Source organism: Brachyhypopomus gauderio, chromosome 11 (assembly GCF_052324685.1).
Source record: "Brachyhypopomus gauderio isolate BG-103 chromosome 11, BGAUD_0.2, whole genome shotgun sequence".
NCBI lineage: Eukaryota > Metazoa > Chordata > Actinopteri > Gymnotiformes > Hypopomidae > Brachyhypopomus > Brachyhypopomus gauderio.
In genome coordinates, this window is record NC_135221.1 from 12,018,409 (window position 1) to 12,034,328 (window position 15,920).

Below are 15,920 nucleotides of genomic sequence, written 5' to 3' on the forward strand. Positions count from 1 at the left end.
ACGATTTATATGGAGCAATATATATATTTTTTAATCAGTGGAAACTACTGGTATCTACCTTCTTCGAAAGCTTGCGCCTCTCAAACTCTCGCGAGATTTGCTATGCAAATATCGTACGTGGCTAAAAAACCAAAACAGTGCAGTAAGAGAAGACGCAGACAGCAATGTGGAATTATTCTTATCTGACCAAATAGTGCCAGTGTTGCTGAATGCCAACTTTAAGGTTTAAAACCAAATTACAGTTATTTATGTCCGGTTATATGCCCGAGGCACATTTTAATACCATTGGTTGGCCAACTTGGTGAGCTAGCTAGCTGACTGGGTGACGGTGACTCAGCTGGCTGGCGTTAAACCGCCCGCACAAATGGCCGTTTTACCGCCGTGAAACATTCACTCTCACCGCCGTGAAACAACCAAACACACAGATGATCAGGATGACCGACGTGGAGTCTTCTCTGGAGTTCAGCACGTCGCTGACCGGCTCTCTGCTGCCGCCTCCCCGAACTCGGATCTTCAAGATCATCGTGATCGGAGACTCCGGGGTCGGGAAGACCTGCCTGACCTACCGGTTCTGTGCGGGCAGGTTCCCGGATAAAACCGAGGCTACGATCGGGGTGGATTTTCGGGAGAAGATCATTGAAATCGACGGAGAAAAAATCAAGGTAAGCGGCCGGATCTAAATGGTGATTTAGACTCGCTAACTGCGTACGACGTGTCGTGGAGCCACCGAACAAGTCTGTGTTTTTGAAGGTTACTCGAGTCGTTTGGCCGTCGTTTATTTATAAATAACGTATCGATTTGATATCGAGTTCCGCGTTTGGTTTGCCTGCCCAAGGAGCGGTTGTTGGTCGGTTTGAATGAACACTACCCCAAACACAAGGATGGGCTGTGGGATCTTCAGGACCGGACTGCTTAGGTCCTGCTGATGCGCACTGACACTAAACCTCCGATCCTTGAATGTCTGACAGTCTAATACACTCACACTCCCTCTTGAATCTATGACACTCTATACACTCACACTCCCTCTTGAATCTATGACACTCTATACACTCACACTCCCTCTTGAATCTATGACACTCTATACACTCACACTCCCTCTTGAATCTATGACACTCTATACACTCACACTCCCTCTTGAATCTATGACACTCTATACACTCACTCCCTCTTGAATCTGACACTCTATACACTCACACTCCCTCTTGAATCTATGACAGTCTATACACTCACACTCCCTCTTGAATGTCTGACAGTCTATACACTCACACTCCCTCTTGAATGTCTGACAGTCTATACACTCACACTCCCTCTTGAATGTCTGACAGTCTAAAACACTCACACTCCCTCTTGAATGTCTGACAGTCTAAAACACTCACACTCCCTCTTGAATGTCTGACACTAATACACTCACACTCCCTCTTGAATGTCTGACACTCAAACACTCACACTCCCTCTGAAGTGGACGGGTTTCTGTCAGCACGAACGCTCCTAGCGGTGCTCTTTTGCTGTTGCAAGAGCAAATGCGTTTCAACGATGTGAGGGAAGAATATTAGATTTCTGTGCAAAGCCCTTTCTCTCTTTCTTTATATGTCCCTTCTTAACCCCGTCATTATTAATTTTTATTAAAATCCCTTCAGATCAGTAAGCTTTATTGGCATGAGCATACTTGTTGCAGAATTGTAAAATGAGTTTTTTAATTACAAGAAGATAAGAGTGTAAAAGACACTAGAGGGAGTAATTGGAGACAGTGAGCAGAAATGTGTGTGAATGGAAGAAAGGGAAAAAAAAACCTACATGAAGGTATTACTGTCCTTGTCTGTCTCTCAGGTGCAGCTTTGGGACACCGCAGGGCAGGAGCGCTTCCGCAAGAGTATGGTGCAACATTACTACCGTAACGTGCACGCCGTTGTGTTCGTCTACGACGTCACCAGCGCCGCCAGCTTCCGCAGCCTCCCGGCGTGGATCGAGGAGTGCCGGCAGCACGCCCTGGGTCAGGAGGTGCCCCGGATCCTTGTGGGCAACAAATGTGACCTGCGCCATGCCGCCCAGGTGAGCACGGACCTGGCGCAGCAGTTCGCCGACGCCCACTCCATGCCCCTGTTCGAGACGTCGGCCAAGAACCCGCAGGGGGCCGAGGACGGCGGGCGCAACAGCACAGATCACGTGGAGGCCATCTTCATGACGGTGGCACACAAGCTGAAGTCACAGAAGCCCTTGGTGCTGAGTCAACCAGCAGGGGGCGACACTGTCGTGCTGAGGAGGCATGATGAGGGGGAGGAGCCACGTGGGAACTGGGGCTGCAGCTGCTGGAAGAGTTAGCGATATGTAGGGCAATCTGCCGGATAAGCGACGGGTGAGAGGTCACAGGTTTAAAGGGAAAAGACAACCAGGAAGGAAGTGGAGAAAAGGACCTGGACTCAGACACTCCTTGGTCTTTTACTTAGGGCAAAGAGGTCAGAAAAAGACCGTAGGCGGGTGTAGACTTGATGGCTCAGTTAGGCGAGGGATAAGATGTAAGGGAAAATCTTGTGGAAGCAGGTGAACGGCTTTCTAGGCTTTAGAGCGATTTACAATGTACACACAAAACCTTGACTTGAAGTTAAGCCTGCAGGGGTTTACTTTGCTAGAGTCTTTGCTACTTTGTTTGGAAATTCTTATAATAATTTGGAATACGCGAAGGTGAATCTCAAGTGCACACACATTCTGATCAAATTACCTGATTATTTAAACAAACACACACATATAAACATGCTCCTAAACAGACTGAACTTTGGACATGTTGAGAATATATTCCCCCAAGGCGATGTTACCACTGAACAGTCATCAGATGTTCTGACTAATCATCCCTTTTTGCATTTTGCTTAAAAGGTTTATATATTAATGGTGGTCTGAAGCAGCACTGACCTCTTATAATCAAGACTAAGGCAAACGGCTAATTCTCATGCGTAAACCCCAGCATGTGTGTGCATACATAAAATGATTGTGCTGGTTTGGGGTCTGAGGACCACTGGCTCTCTCTGAAGGGAATCCAAGGACTGGATGGAAGGACACACTCATTTTTTCACTCATTGGAACAAAGTGTCTATTGCAATCCTGCAGACTTTTCTTCTTTCTGTCTTGTACGACAACTGTGACTGTGAAACTCCACTGGACAACAACCTGAAATGAGCTCACCAAATTGCTAACAGTCCTAAGTGTCTCAGGCCAACTATGACATGTGTATGTTAGCAGCTCAGTGAGGAAGTTGTGGAAGAAAAACTCAGTCGACTCGTTCCTGTGACCGGCGTATGCAATACTGAATCTGAATGTTTTGTGCCCGTGTGCTTTTCAAAAAGGACCATTTACAAAAGGAATGCTTGCTTGTAAGATGCAGCCCAGCTACAAATACAACAAGTCTTTCATATAATACACCTCATTTATCCATAGCATGGCATTATTATATCACTAAAGCAGCAGTACAGTATCACTCTCTCTCTCCCAGCCAGTAACCCTTCACTACAGAAAAAGATGCGCATGGCTTTGGTCGTTTTGGGGTCACTAATACGGGGGTCTTGGAAGTATGCGGCTAAATCAAGCCAGCATGCCCTGCACATGCACGTAGGGAGAAGCGTCTTCACTCAAACAGGGTCATGTTTTTTGCCTCTCTACCCTCTGTGTGAGCTTGTCGGTCACCACAGCAGGCCCTGTGGTGGGCAGCCTCAGGCATCCCCACGCAGTGATGTGTGTGGTTTTGTTTTTATCATTTTTGGGAAATTATTTTAATAGAGTTTGCAGAACGCTAGAGGATCTCATGACAGAACAGTTCCGTCTCTCTTATGGTCATCTGGGATGCTTTGTGCACAGGGGAATATTGGGGGTATTAAACAGAGGCTGTGGTGGTCTGTAAAAGCTCTGAGTGTTTCAAGCTTATTACCCAAGAGTGTAATTTCATTAAGATCATCATAGGATTCCAAAGTGCACTGTTTTGCAGTCAAGACATGTTTTTGCATACTAGATTGGTTGCCTGGTAAGCATTTTGCTTTGGTAATTTTTGTGACAAAAGTAGTTTGTATTTCATATGTTATTTTCATTTTAAATCAGCTTATACATGCTGTGTGCCTAAGTGAAATGAACCAGGCCTCAATTAAGATGTATACAGTGGATTTAACCTTATGCCAAAAAAATTTATTTAATCAACATCAGGTCAGCCAAATATTATGTGTCCACCTCACTGTCAGTGCCTCTAATCTGGTCCTGAACTACAGACTTGCTACTGTCACTACATCAGGCCATCTTAGTCATTGACATGAGAGAAAATGGAGCCAAATCTGATCATGGTTAATTTGTGTTTAACAGATATCTGCCTGTTATTTCTTAGACATAGTAATAAGTCACTACATAAATGTCCCATGTATGCATTTCATTGGTTTGATTTTTGTAAAGAATCAATGAAGGCTCTTGTGAGGGAGAAAAAAATCATGACTGTTCCAAGATGTGCAACAGAACACACCATACTGTACACACCATACTGTGTACACACACCATACTGTATATTTCTGATGATTTTACATTAAGGTAAAAAAAAATTGCAATCTGTCTTGTAAGCAGTTTCATAGGATATACAAAATGGATAAAACACAGCTCAGCAGAGTGAATTTATGACTGGATTTACATGAATGGTCAGGATGTTTTTCTTGGATTAAAACTGTGCCCCATGTGAAAAAGTTGTTTATTTCAATATATATTTATATACACATAGATACATACATATACATACATGCGTTAAATTAAATGCATTAATCAAAATTACATTATAATCTAGAAAATGTAACATTTTAAAATCAAAGAATCAGTATAGACTGAAGTGAAAAAAAACAGAAAAATGTCAGTCTTACTATCAATCTGACATTTGTCTAGTCTCCGAGTTCATGTGGATTTGCATAGGGTTTCTTCTTATGGAAAGTATGTCTGGAGTGCAGACAGCAGTTCTTAAGCCAGTCTGCTGTAAGGAGGAAGCACAAAGCCCTTGTCCTGTTCTTGCTCAGGACACTGCTCCATGAACGAAGAGGGGGAATTTAACACACTCTCATCTCCACCTGCAAGAGAGACAGCGAGGTCTCAACACAGTCTGGATTACCATAATGGCACACGACAATAAAATGGCAGAAGATAATATTACCCACTTCACATTGTATTGTCCTTGTTTCTAGAGATCTACTACACCACAGAGCTTGATTTTAACCCAGACTGAAAATGCCTGACCCAAATATACAGCTTGTCATGATTAACGGCATTGTGCTGGAGGGCGAAACATCTCCAGGAGCTGGTGGAGATGTGCACCGGCCTTACCATGCCAGGAGCAGATTAGATCATCCACAGCACTCTGGTCATTCCGAAGGACCAGTGACTCCTGTACAGGAAGTGGAGACAGCCCGTCAGTAAGAGTTGTGCAGTGTCGTGGTACGAGGCTGTGGAGCGAGTACTGACCATGCCGGTGGTCGGATCATAGCAGCCGCAGAGCGGAAGACTGCGGCAGCCTGCGAGGGCGATGAGGGAGGAGAAGAGCAAGGAACCAACCCCAGATAGAACGATGGTGCTGTTAGCTGCCTTCACCATTCGGCTCAACACAAACTTCTGCGTGGGAGACAGAGAAGGAGGAGGCGTGCTCAAAACCGACCGTTACAAAAAAGATTCTGCTGCAGGAGTGGGTAGGTACAGATTCATGGTCTTTAGAGCATGGACAAGGGGCAGTTCAGTTTCGGAAATCAACAAGGGTTTTGCAGCAATGAATGAAGGCCTGAAATTGTAGCACATTAATGGAGGAGATGCTGGGTGAAATATGAACTGGTTGAGTTCTAGAGGATACAGAGGGCCTCCGCCAAAATGCGCCATAAGATACATGGACCAATATGATACTTGATTAAACTGACTGTACCATGGCCAGGATTGAGATAGTTAAAACAGAGGTATTCAACTTCAGATCTTGAATTGTATTTCCAGTCTGGGATTTTGTGAATGCCACAGCTACTCAATTGCTTCGCTGTTAACAATTGCTTTGTTATCACATTTGGCTGTTGCATATAGAAAATGTAGAAATCTGTAGTGCTAAATTAGGAACCTAAACAAGGAATGTTATTAATTAAATAAATAAATGTCAGCAACATTGGATCCAAACCAATGTCTACTGCTGCAACAGATCAACAGAGGGCACCATTTCTACACCGCCACACACTGTACTGACTCACCTCTACTGTCAAAACTCACATCAGAATGCTGTATATAGATTTCAATTGTAAGTCACTCTGGATAAGAGCGTCTGCTAAATGCCGTAAATGTAAATTCTTCATTCAACATGGTGCTTCCCTCTGAGCTGTTCTTCAAGCTCAGTCAGCTTGGTGTCAGCACATCTGATATTGGATTCTGTTCTTCCTGACTGGCAGACCTCAGTCTGTTAAAACAAATTCATCTCCTCCCCCACCACCCTGAACACCAACGTGCCACAAGGGTGTGTGCTGAGCCCTCTTTCATTTTCCCTGGTCACCCATTCATGCTTATGGCTTGAACTCCATAATCAACTTTGCAGATGACTCCAGTGTGCTAGGGTCTGATCAGAGGTTATGAAATGGCCTACAGACAGGCACTCCCATCTACATCAATGGGGATGTAGTAGAGCATGTGTCTGGCTTCAGGTTCCTTGGCATCTACATCTGAGGTGATTTCACCTGCCTCCCCATTTCATCAGGTCCTCCATCATAGTCAAAAACACAACGGCCTTTGCTTCCTATATAGACTCAGTAAAGATCATCTGTGTCCAAGGATACTGGTGGATTTTATCACCGCTGTACCACTGATGGTATACTCACAAATGCCAGTGTGGTATGGCAACTGTTCAACGAAGTGCTCAAGCAGGTGTAGAAAATAGCCCAATGCATCATAGGAAGCCAGTTATCTCACCACTGAGGACGTTTACCACATGTGCTGCCTGGGCAGTGTGTGGTACTTCAAGGACATTTCACTCTCATTCCATCCAATACAGGTGAAACAGGAGCATCCTCTCCTGCCCCAACAGGTTCAGGAAGAGTTTTGTCCCTGAGGCTGTGAACCTGCAGAGTTCCACACTGCCGCTTTAAGTGCATCACTGCACTGTTACGTCCTAGTATCACTATTCACGTCTGCATGTTTATTGTACATACTGTATGTAAATCCACTGCATACATGAGTTTACATATTTTGCTCTCTCAGAGCATACAACCTCACAGTAGCCCTCTCTACTCTGGATAAATGCCAATTACGTTTCATGGGCTGTGTTCTTGTACTCTGCAAATGCCAAAAGTTTAGTCTAATCTAAGGTCTAAGACACAAACTGATGACCAATGATTGCAAAATTCATAACCTCATTTTGGACTCAATGTCCATATTTGAGCACCTGTGAATTAGTGTAATACAAGACAAAACAAAGGAACTGAAGAGTTAGACCAGCCTGGCAAAACCGTACCACTTCGGGGATGTGATGGGGCCGGAACAACTCATCATCCTCCTCCCCGTAGTTGAGCGTCACACCGGCGTAAACAAACACAATCATAGTTGCAACATAAGACACCACAGAGGACACGATCATGGCGTTTACCTGAGGGCATGAATACAAACACAATGTTAGGGTGATTATGATCACTGCGGCATATAGTACCAGCAGTGTTTCTTTCTAGATATACCAATAAGTTTTGTTGTCAAAATATACATGATTATTTTCTTTATAAATCATTTCACAGTGAAACGTTAGTGAATAAAAGAAACTAACCAGGACTGGATTTTTCTTTTGGGAGGCAAACAGTGCAAGTACGCCAGGAACAGCCATGATCTAAGCCAGTGAGAAGACAGGTGAGTTTCAAACATGGAAGTAGAGAAGACGTACAGGTGAGTTTCAAACATGGAAGTAAACACATTAAGATATAAACTAAGACATAAACGGACACGTTTCTTGTCCCAGAAAAAATATATCTTGGGGCGCAAAATTTGACAAGTCAGTGAGGCAAGAGTTTTACCCACCAGTCCAGCCCAAAGAGGAACTCTTGTTCTGCTTAGCGTTGTACTCTGCCGGAAGACTGCATCCATAAATCCACATACCACACACAGGCCGGCACAAGCCACCTGGAGGATGCCCCACACGACCACGATCTTCTGGTTGAAGATAAAATACCTGTAGCGGTCCATTACGAGGGGCAGGTCGTCTTTGAAAGTTTTCGGACAAAACAAACACAAAGAGCGTTTTGTTCCCGCGGACGTCATTCTAGGAAACGTTTTCTCTTTCCCCTAGAACCACGCCAAATATTTTCACTATGGCAAAGTGACGATCCACAATATGAAAGGATATTTTAATCTTGTTTATCATGATTTCCTCGACTATGAATTAGGGAACTACCGTGGATTGTCTGAGATAAATCCTTCTTTTTCAGCGCTTCAGTGGAATTATGTTAGTTCAAGTGAAAGGGTGAATAAAAACGTGTTTCTGGCAATGGCTAAACATTTTGTATAGCAAACAAAAATGTTTACATTTTATTTTGAGGAGTTACCTTTATTCTTCTCGACTCAGCGCTTTGTCACTTCCGGTCCGCTTTTATTGCGAGCGCGAGCAACAGGTCAAGTGCAGTGGCTGTCATTCACTTATTTACCTGCCCGCGCAAGTAACGCACGATGTACACGCCCCCGTTTTAAGGTAAAGGTGGGCGGTAAATTATTTTAATACTGTGTCATGTGACAGACTCACGTTTAGCCTAAAATAGACACATTTATATCTGGAAAGATATGGGATTTAGTTACAGAATAACAACTTCCCAAGGCGATTTCATGTTTAAATTTTTATTGATAAATCTAGGTGTAGAGATATTGCATATCAAAGGTCTGAATTAAGTCCATATAAAGATCTTCCAAATACTAATTCAGACACTGCTCTTTCCTGGTCACACAAGCATCATGAACTTGTCCACATACCCTCTCGTTGATTTTCCAGCTAATGCGGGAAATCCAATTATTTACAGTGTGTAAGTGATTATAATATTTTCACAACATTCTTAGTTTCTGATTTTAGGTTAACTTGCAGTGCACATAAGGTAAACATAAGGTTAACAGCCAATGATAACTGTGACACAACAGTTTAAACTACTCCAGTTGCTCAAAATGGCTGCACAAATGATTGTTGGAGTCATCATAAACCATGTATTTAAATACTGATATATAGTTTTTTTTATGGCTATGACTCTTCCACTTACTAACAGGACTCACTGTTAGAGGTTAGCAGAGCAGCAAAGAACACCTGGTTGGCTCAAAGTGCATAGTTCTCACTACACGTCATGGAGCAAAATCACACCACCTTGATCTTCAGTCACTCACATGCAGTCACTTTACAGTGTTTGCAGTCTTACATGCTGGTCAAAGGTGTTTGGACCACACATTATAGCACCTCCACAATACAGAACAATAATGTCTCTCAGGTTGTTCAGTAGTTAGCTGGGGGGGGGGGGGGGGGGGGGGCATGAGCAGCCTAGCAGTTTAGCTGCTGAATCAAAGAGAAAGTAAACAAAACAACATAGTTATAAGATGAAGTATTAAAAAATGGAGTTGTTTGTTAGCACTACCTAACATCAGCGTAGGAAAAGGGCAGATTTGGAGAGTCGGATGGTAGCAGTGTGTTTGGCATGATGTAAGAGGGCTTTGGAGGTGTGCCAGCGAGGCTTTTTAACAAGTGTCCTGGGCTCCTCCTCTTTCCATCTGTCTCTCCTGAAAGTCACGCAGTTCCTGTTTGTACCATTCTGGAGCCTCTGGACCCGACTTCCCAGAAGGTCCGTGATCATAACCATAAGCGACCGTGAGTTCCTCATCTTTCGGAATTGCACAGATTGTTCGAATGCATTTTATTAGCCCAAAGCGGGGATGAACAAACCTGACAAACAAGAAATGGAAAAACCTTTAGCTGTAAATATTAAAACATGAACATGATGCAGACATACATCAGGAAAGTGGGGGAAATTATGGCATGGGGAGGTGTATGTGTGTGTGTGTGTGTGTGTGTGTGTGTTCTAGGGTTAGGGCTAACCCTGACCTTATCACACCTGTCTGAACTTGTCAAGCCTTCACATGTTGAGCTAGGACAAAGAAAATGCTAAATATGTAGTACACAGGCTCCTTGGAACTGAGCTTTAAATCCACTGCGTTTGGCTAAACACAACAACCATGAAGATGTGAATGCATTTGAATAAATAGATATAGAATAACGGGCAAATATGCCTATGTGGCAGTCTTCACTGTAGAATCGAGTGTATTCTGGTTAAAACCTGAAACCTTTCACTTTACAGAAGACACATAACCAACTCCTTGTGCATCATCTCCATATCTGATCATACTTTTAGGGCTGATGATTTGTTAGAAAAAAAAAATTATATTCCTCAAGCATGAGCGATCGTCCTATACAATATCTTTTGGAAATAAGGGCTTGGAAGTTTTTTCCATGATCATCTACAGTATACATGTAATTACTATTTGACAACAGTAACTTTTTTTGTGGGTCCTATCAAGACATATAACTAAACATAGACTTGAGTATCTGGCAAATGCTGTTGACCTGAGTTTGGGATGTTATCTAATGCTCGGAACGAGACATCCACACTCACGGGTCATATTTGCAGTTGGGGGTGAAAGAGTGATTGGCCTTGTGTCCAAGCGATGCACAGTAATTTGTTGTGAGGTTGAACGGTTCAGGAACATCAATCACCGTGTCCTCATCCAATGAAATGGTGTTCCCATTCAGGGACCAATCCCGACCATCAACCTGTCAATATAAACCATAATTAAATTATGATGCATTCAATGTCTTACCAAATATAGTGATTTCCCCATTTCGAATACTGTGTAATTCTTCCCTTAAATAAATTGACACATATTCTTATAAGACGTCTCTGGTCAGCATCATCCATTCAAATCAGTCATTATCAGACCAATATACAATATCAGTGATAGCCTTAAATTACAGCAATCTTACTGTTCAGAATATTAATGCTATTCATAACAGTCATTACTAAATAAAGTTCTTTCTCACCCATGTGTTTGAGGAGAAAAATATTTTTAAATAATAGAACAGCGAAGTGACATTTAATAATTCACCATATACAACATGCAAATATCACACAATTAATTATTCATACGTGCTTCCAAATATTTAGCTGCAAATCTGCATTCTTAGTCTACAATCACAGAAATGTAAGTAAATCCTGGTTTAAAAATTAGAAAGATAAATAAAGCAATAAGATATACTTTGACCTTTGCTTGCTATTTGTGGTGCTATAACAATATTTTTTAAAGCACCCATTATTAAATCACTGCTCCAAATGAATACTGTAAAAGACAATAAAACAGATATTTTGAAGAAAACCAAGAATACGTTTTCACAGCCACACATGCGCACGTGCACACACACACACCTCTGAGTGTGTGATGCGCACTCCGTTGTAAAAGGCCATTACTGTGTTTGCTTCTACGTCAGTTTTGGCGAACAGCCCTTCTCCAGCTCCTGAGATCAACGACTGGCCCACATACACCCTGTTAGAAACAAACAGGAAATGCCTCATAACTTTCGCTGCCATGATAATGTGTTTCTTTTAATGCAATTTAAGAATTTTAAAGGCTATAACTAGTTTCCTGGTTTATTAAGAACTACCTCCAGCACCACCAATCAGACAGTACATTTCAAGTCTCAAATGTGCCAGTGAATTTCTTTAAGCCTGCGGTGTCTTGGTCTGGTCCCAAAGGGACAGAGACACTGGTGAATTTCCTGCTTTAAAAGACCTGATGTAACACATGAGCAGATTATCAGGTTTAGTAGTTATGTCAGTCCAAGAAAATCATCCGCCTTTGTAAAACTCCCACCGTCCATAACTGCAGATGGACACCCTAAACTGAGCCATAGGCCAAGAAGAATGAAAATGTTTGCATGTTAAGAATTAAAAAAAGAGATGTTGCTGTGTTGCTAAGTTACAAGACACCCCGTCATTCATGCTTCACATGATATCCATAGCCTATTGTTTTCTTGGAGACCTGTAGTCACAGCCGACACATGGCACAACTGACGAGCAGGAATCCTTGTGGCAGTGCTCACCTCTACATTATTAAGTGATGCTTTTGTGGGTGTGCCTCACAAGGGCAAGAAATACATTCACAAATGTTACAACCACTTCCTGAAATGACATTCACTATAAGCCAGTGTTAAAATCTAAGACACGATCAATCTGACATGGATAGGTAGACATCACTGAGAATGTTGGTGTGTACAAACCGCTGGCTCTCATAGGGGTCTGGGAGCATTTTGTGTCCAGCAATACAGGAGGAAGTGGATTTGTCATAGGTATAGACAGGACCTGAGAGAAACACACAGAAATCACAACAGAGTTATCATAAGAAATACTTCTTTAAACACACAAAACGAAAAAAAAACAACCATTTATTTCATTTGTTGAACACAGGATAAATCCAAAATAAACTAATTTAAGGCTCTAAAGAGTGTGTGAAGAAGCCATTTCTTACTGACTTACTAATCAGTAAAGTGAGGTCTACCATTACTGTAGGTCTGACTCACCTGTGAAGTGAGGTCTACCATAACTATATGACTCAACTGTAAAGTGAGGTCTACCATTACTGACTGTCTGGTTCAACAGTGAAGTGAGGTCTACCATTACTGACTGTCTGGTTCAACAGTGAAGTGAGGTCTACCATTACTGACTGTCTGGTTCAACAGTGAAGTGAGGTCTGCCATTACTGACTGTCTGGTTCAACAGTAAAGTGAGGTCTACCATTACTGACTGTCTGGTTCAACAGTGAAGTGAGGTCTGCCATTCTCCTGGCTGGTGAGGGTGGCTAGTCGAGCCTCGATGAGCTCTCCGTCCACAAAGCTGCCACACAGAGCCAAGCGTCCATCGGGGTAAACGTAAGCCACCGCTTTGCCCGTCAGCTCCCCGTCCTCATTGACCTCCCCTACCACACAGCCCCGGTCCTACAGAGGAAAGAACCTGTTCGTAAATGTTCTATCCTGCAGTCGTTTGCACCACGTTTGCATTCAGTGTCTGTCTTGTTATTGAGACCCACCGGGTAGTAGACCCAGCAGATACCGCAGCGAACATTGTCCTTGTACTGGCCCCTGAAGACGAGGTGGCCTTCTGGATCAAACTCTTGAGCGGGCCCGTTGAGCTCGCCGTCCACGTATGTTCCTTGCAACATACCGCCATCCTCATACGTGTACACTCCCTGTCCCTGGAGGGCGTCGTCCACATAGAAACCCTCTAGAGTACTGCATTGGGAAACAGAACAAGAGGGTAAGGACAGGTGAGACCTTCTGAACTACACCGCTTCAATCCCACAATAAACAGGGTGTTTTCTTACATGCCTACTTGTCTTCAACAAGAATTTAAAGAAATTTAAAGAAATCTCAAAAGTAAAATCAACATCTCTAAAGATATGGATACTGCAATGAACATCAATACTCACACTAGGCACGGTTTGCTTGTTCCGTGCTGGGGCCCGGTTATCCCCCCTCCCCACTCCCCCGCTGGCCTGCACTCAACACTCGCTTCAGCAACCCGGCCCGAGCACGCTTACGTCATCACAACGCCGCTTTATTTGGAAAAAAGCGCGCTCGCACAACACTATAGAGTTCACGATTCTCTTTTTATTGTATTTTTGGAGTCGTTTTGGGAGTGCAGAAACACGGTGCAAGCACAGATTTATCGATAATTTAACATAACGATTGTCTGCTAATCGCTTTGCCGCTATGACTGTTTAACGTGAGCGTCGCATCACTGATGTCATGTTTGAGTTCCAGCGAAATGAACCAATCAGACGAGGCACCAAGCGGGCCCGGGCACGGATAGCGCTCACACTAGAAGCGAACCAGGGCAGTCATGTCTTGGATAACTGTAAAAAATAACACAATGTAGCTGGAAGTTATCAGTGAACACCATGTTAATGGCATTATCTGTGCAGTCTCATACCTGCCATCAAAAAAGAAGAATTTGCCTTTTCCGTTCTTTTCCCCATGAACAAAATGTCCCTCAAAGCGGTCACTGGATGAATAGGTGACTGTGCAGTGACCATGGGGAAGTTCATCATCATCCAAAGGACCTAAGGAGCCAGGACAGGAACCACCATCACAGTAAACACAAGCCCACCTACCCACTAACAGACTCGCAGCGCTGAGCATTTTGTAGCTGTTGTAGCACTAAACAACACAAACACACTTAAAACTTACATACACACACTTACAACATTGTATGTAAATTTGGCCAAAATAAAAATGAACCAAAATAAAAAAGACTGAACCTAAACTGTCACAGGCATGGTCATAAACCCTTACTTTCATAGACAATAAAACGGAGAGCCACTTAGCCATTCGTTCACGTATTATCAAGGACTGATCAATATTACATTTCCTGCTTCATAAAACGGGGCAACACAATGTGAAAATAACGAATTCTCATTATTTTCGTTTGAAATATAATATTCGCTTGAAAACAATGAGAGGGCTAGTGCACTCATGTTTAGTATCGAGTTGTCTTCACATCGATTGCCCAACATCAGAAAGTATTAATAGACTCCACAGTCAACAATAGTGGGAGCACATGGGAAGACGTCATCCGTGTGAACGTTACTGTTAATCAGGTAATAAGGCAAGACAGTCCATAGATACTTTAAACCACTGAATTAAACAATGTTGATTCAATATGTTGTAGGCTGAATTTTTAAAGTATGGAAACTGTTTACATGCAAATATGATGAAAAAACGACAAGTGACAAACTTGCAAATTACACCATTAGAATCGCCGAATAAATGAACAATGGAAGTATGAACAGACGGCTATATCTGAGGAGTAAATTGGGATTCAAGCGACTAGAGTAGTTTTGCCTTTGTGGGTTATTTTTTACTCCCGTGGAAACTGAGCTCAACCGACTGGGCTCTCGGACCGTCTTTTGGAGAGCCTTTCCGGGACCTCGTGCTGAAATAAAACTCGGTGTGGACCGGTGAAAAGGGACTTGGTGACTGCGGGCCTCCCGGTTGGGTGGAGGTTTGACCACAACATACACACGCACCGGACAGCAGTAGAAAAGTCGCTATTACGCCCTATCTTTAAAAGTATGGAAAGTATGAAGACTCCTAAACTTACGCACACGTTGTGTTTTGTGAATAGGGGTCTGCGTGCCGTACCTTCTACGACCTCTTCCACATTGTCGTCATCGCTGTCCATTTTTTTTCGTTTGACTTGAACACGTTATCAAAAGAGAGCGGTCTTGATTACAGCCGTATTTGCTTGGTCATGTATCTTCTGTGAAAGTGCAGCTCCCGGCGCCAGCAGCCTGACATCACCCGGTCCATCCTGACAGGAAGGTGCGTATAACCCAGACGTGCCGACCCTGTGATCTACACATCACATACAGCAGCCATGTTCGGCGACTAATGACATGAAAATCAGCGAATCTGGGCATCTTTTTAGAAAACCAACGCACCAGATTACACACGAACCTTAAAGGAAACATAACTGAAAAAAAAATCAGTTACTAAACGGTACTAAACGGGTTGAACAAGGTTTACATAGTTTTTAACAGATAGATACAAAACAGAAAAATACAATAGAATAAATTAAGATAAAATATGAATATAAGATTATTAATTATATACTATATTGTTTAATTTAAGCTTTTATCTTTGTGCCATTTTTCTAAAAATAATTTAAAGTTAGATAATTATTGAGATTCAATGTTTTCATTTGCTGAGATGCTTTATAGGTCTGCATTTGCTTTGCAGTATATAACATTGTTACCAAAACAGAGTATCTAGAAACGAATAAAAATAAAATAGCAATAAAAGTTTGATCTGTCTAGTTGCAAAGGCACTGTGGTTGCAAAAC

General features: G+C 42.7%; 3 protein-coding genes across 4 annotated transcripts; 1 reads left to right on the forward strand and 2 right to left on the reverse strand.

Moving 5' to 3' along the window:
• The first annotated feature begins 104 nt into the window (after positions 1 to 104).
• On the forward strand, positions 105 to 3,892 carry rab33ba (RAB33B, member RAS oncogene family a). Its single transcript, XM_077021974.1, has 2 exons — positions 105 to 662; positions 1,828 to 3,892. The coding sequence occupies exons 1-2, from the start codon at positions 426 to 428 to the stop codon at positions 2,317 to 2,319; spliced, it is 729 nt and encodes a 242-aa protein (XP_076878089.1). The 5' UTR covers positions 105 to 425; the 3' UTR covers positions 2,320 to 3,892.
• An 802-nt stretch (positions 3,893 to 4,694) lies between these two features.
• LOC143527062 (uncharacterized) lies at positions 4,695 to 8,695 on the reverse strand. The gene is made up of 7 exons (XM_077021975.1): positions 8,550 to 8,695; positions 8,026 to 8,207; positions 7,778 to 7,837; positions 7,475 to 7,606; positions 5,467 to 5,613; positions 5,329 to 5,389; positions 4,695 to 5,075 (listed from the first exon to the last, which is right to left on the reverse strand). Exons 2-7 carry the CDS (start codon positions 8,188 to 8,190, stop codon positions 4,969 to 4,971), a joined length of 672 nt encoding a protein of 223 aa, XP_076878090.1. The 5' UTR covers positions 8,191 to 8,207; positions 8,550 to 8,695; the 3' UTR covers positions 4,695 to 4,968.
• Positions 8,696 to 8,801: 106 nt separating this feature from the next.
• On the reverse strand, positions 8,802 to 15,448 carry setd7 (SET domain containing 7, histone lysine methyltransferase). 2 transcript variants are annotated; one of them, XM_077021969.1, is made up of 8 exons: positions 15,221 to 15,447; positions 14,010 to 14,139; positions 13,108 to 13,309; positions 12,826 to 13,015; positions 12,302 to 12,383; positions 11,451 to 11,568; positions 10,644 to 10,801; positions 8,802 to 9,916 (listed from the first exon to the last, which is right to left on the reverse strand). In XM_077021969.1, the coding sequence occupies exons 1-8, from the start codon at positions 15,258 to 15,260 to the stop codon at positions 9,712 to 9,714; spliced, it is 1,125 nt and encodes a 374-aa protein (XP_076878084.1). In that variant the 5' UTR covers positions 15,261 to 15,447; the 3' UTR covers positions 8,802 to 9,711. The 2 variants fall into 2 exon arrangements, with proteins under 2 accessions (XP_076878084.1, XP_076878085.1); XM_077021970.1 differs by lacking the exons at positions 8,802 to 9,916; positions 10,644 to 10,801; positions 11,451 to 11,568 and having other exon boundaries at positions 12,301 to 12,383; positions 12,816 to 13,015; positions 15,221 to 15,448.
• Between the last annotated feature and the right edge of the window lie 472 nt (positions 15,449 to 15,920).

What these genes read in the sequence shown, in the direction of transcription:
- rab33ba (XM_077021974.1), top strand. Translation starts at nt 426, where the DNA reads ATGATCAGGATGACCGACGTGGAGTCTTCTCTGGAGTTCAGCACGTCG. An exon ending in TCGACGGAGAAAAAATCAAG is followed by an intron (nt 663 to 1,827) that starts GTAAGCGGCCGG and finishes TCTGTCTCTCAG; the next exon opens with GTGCAGCTTTGGGACACCGC.
- LOC143527062 (XM_077021975.1), bottom strand. Translation starts at nt 8,190, where the DNA reads ATGGACCGCTACAGGTATTTTATCTTCAACCAGAAGATCGTGGTCGTG. An exon ending in TTCCTCTTTGGGCTGGACTG is followed by an intron (nt 7,838 to 8,025) that starts GTGGGTAAAACT and finishes TCACTGGCTTAG; the next exon opens with ATCATGGCTGTTCCTGGCGT. An exon ending in ATGATCCGACCACCGGCATG is followed by an intron (nt 5,390 to 5,466) that starts GTCAGTACTCGC and finishes CTTCCTGTACAG; the next exon opens with GAGTCACTGGTCCTTCGGAA.
- setd7 (XM_077021969.1), bottom strand. Translation starts at nt 15,260, where the DNA reads ATGGACAGCGATGACGACAATGTGGAAGAGGTCGTAGAAG. An exon ending in TGTGGAAGAGGTCGTAGAAG is followed by an intron (nt 14,140 to 15,220) that starts GTACGGCACGCA and finishes CTGGCTCCTTAG; the next exon opens with GTCCTTTGGATGATGATGAA. An exon ending in TGCGCATCACACACTCAGAG is followed by an intron (nt 10,802 to 11,450) that starts GTGTGTGTGTGT and finishes TTATATTGACAG; the next exon opens with GTTGATGGTCGGGATTGGTC.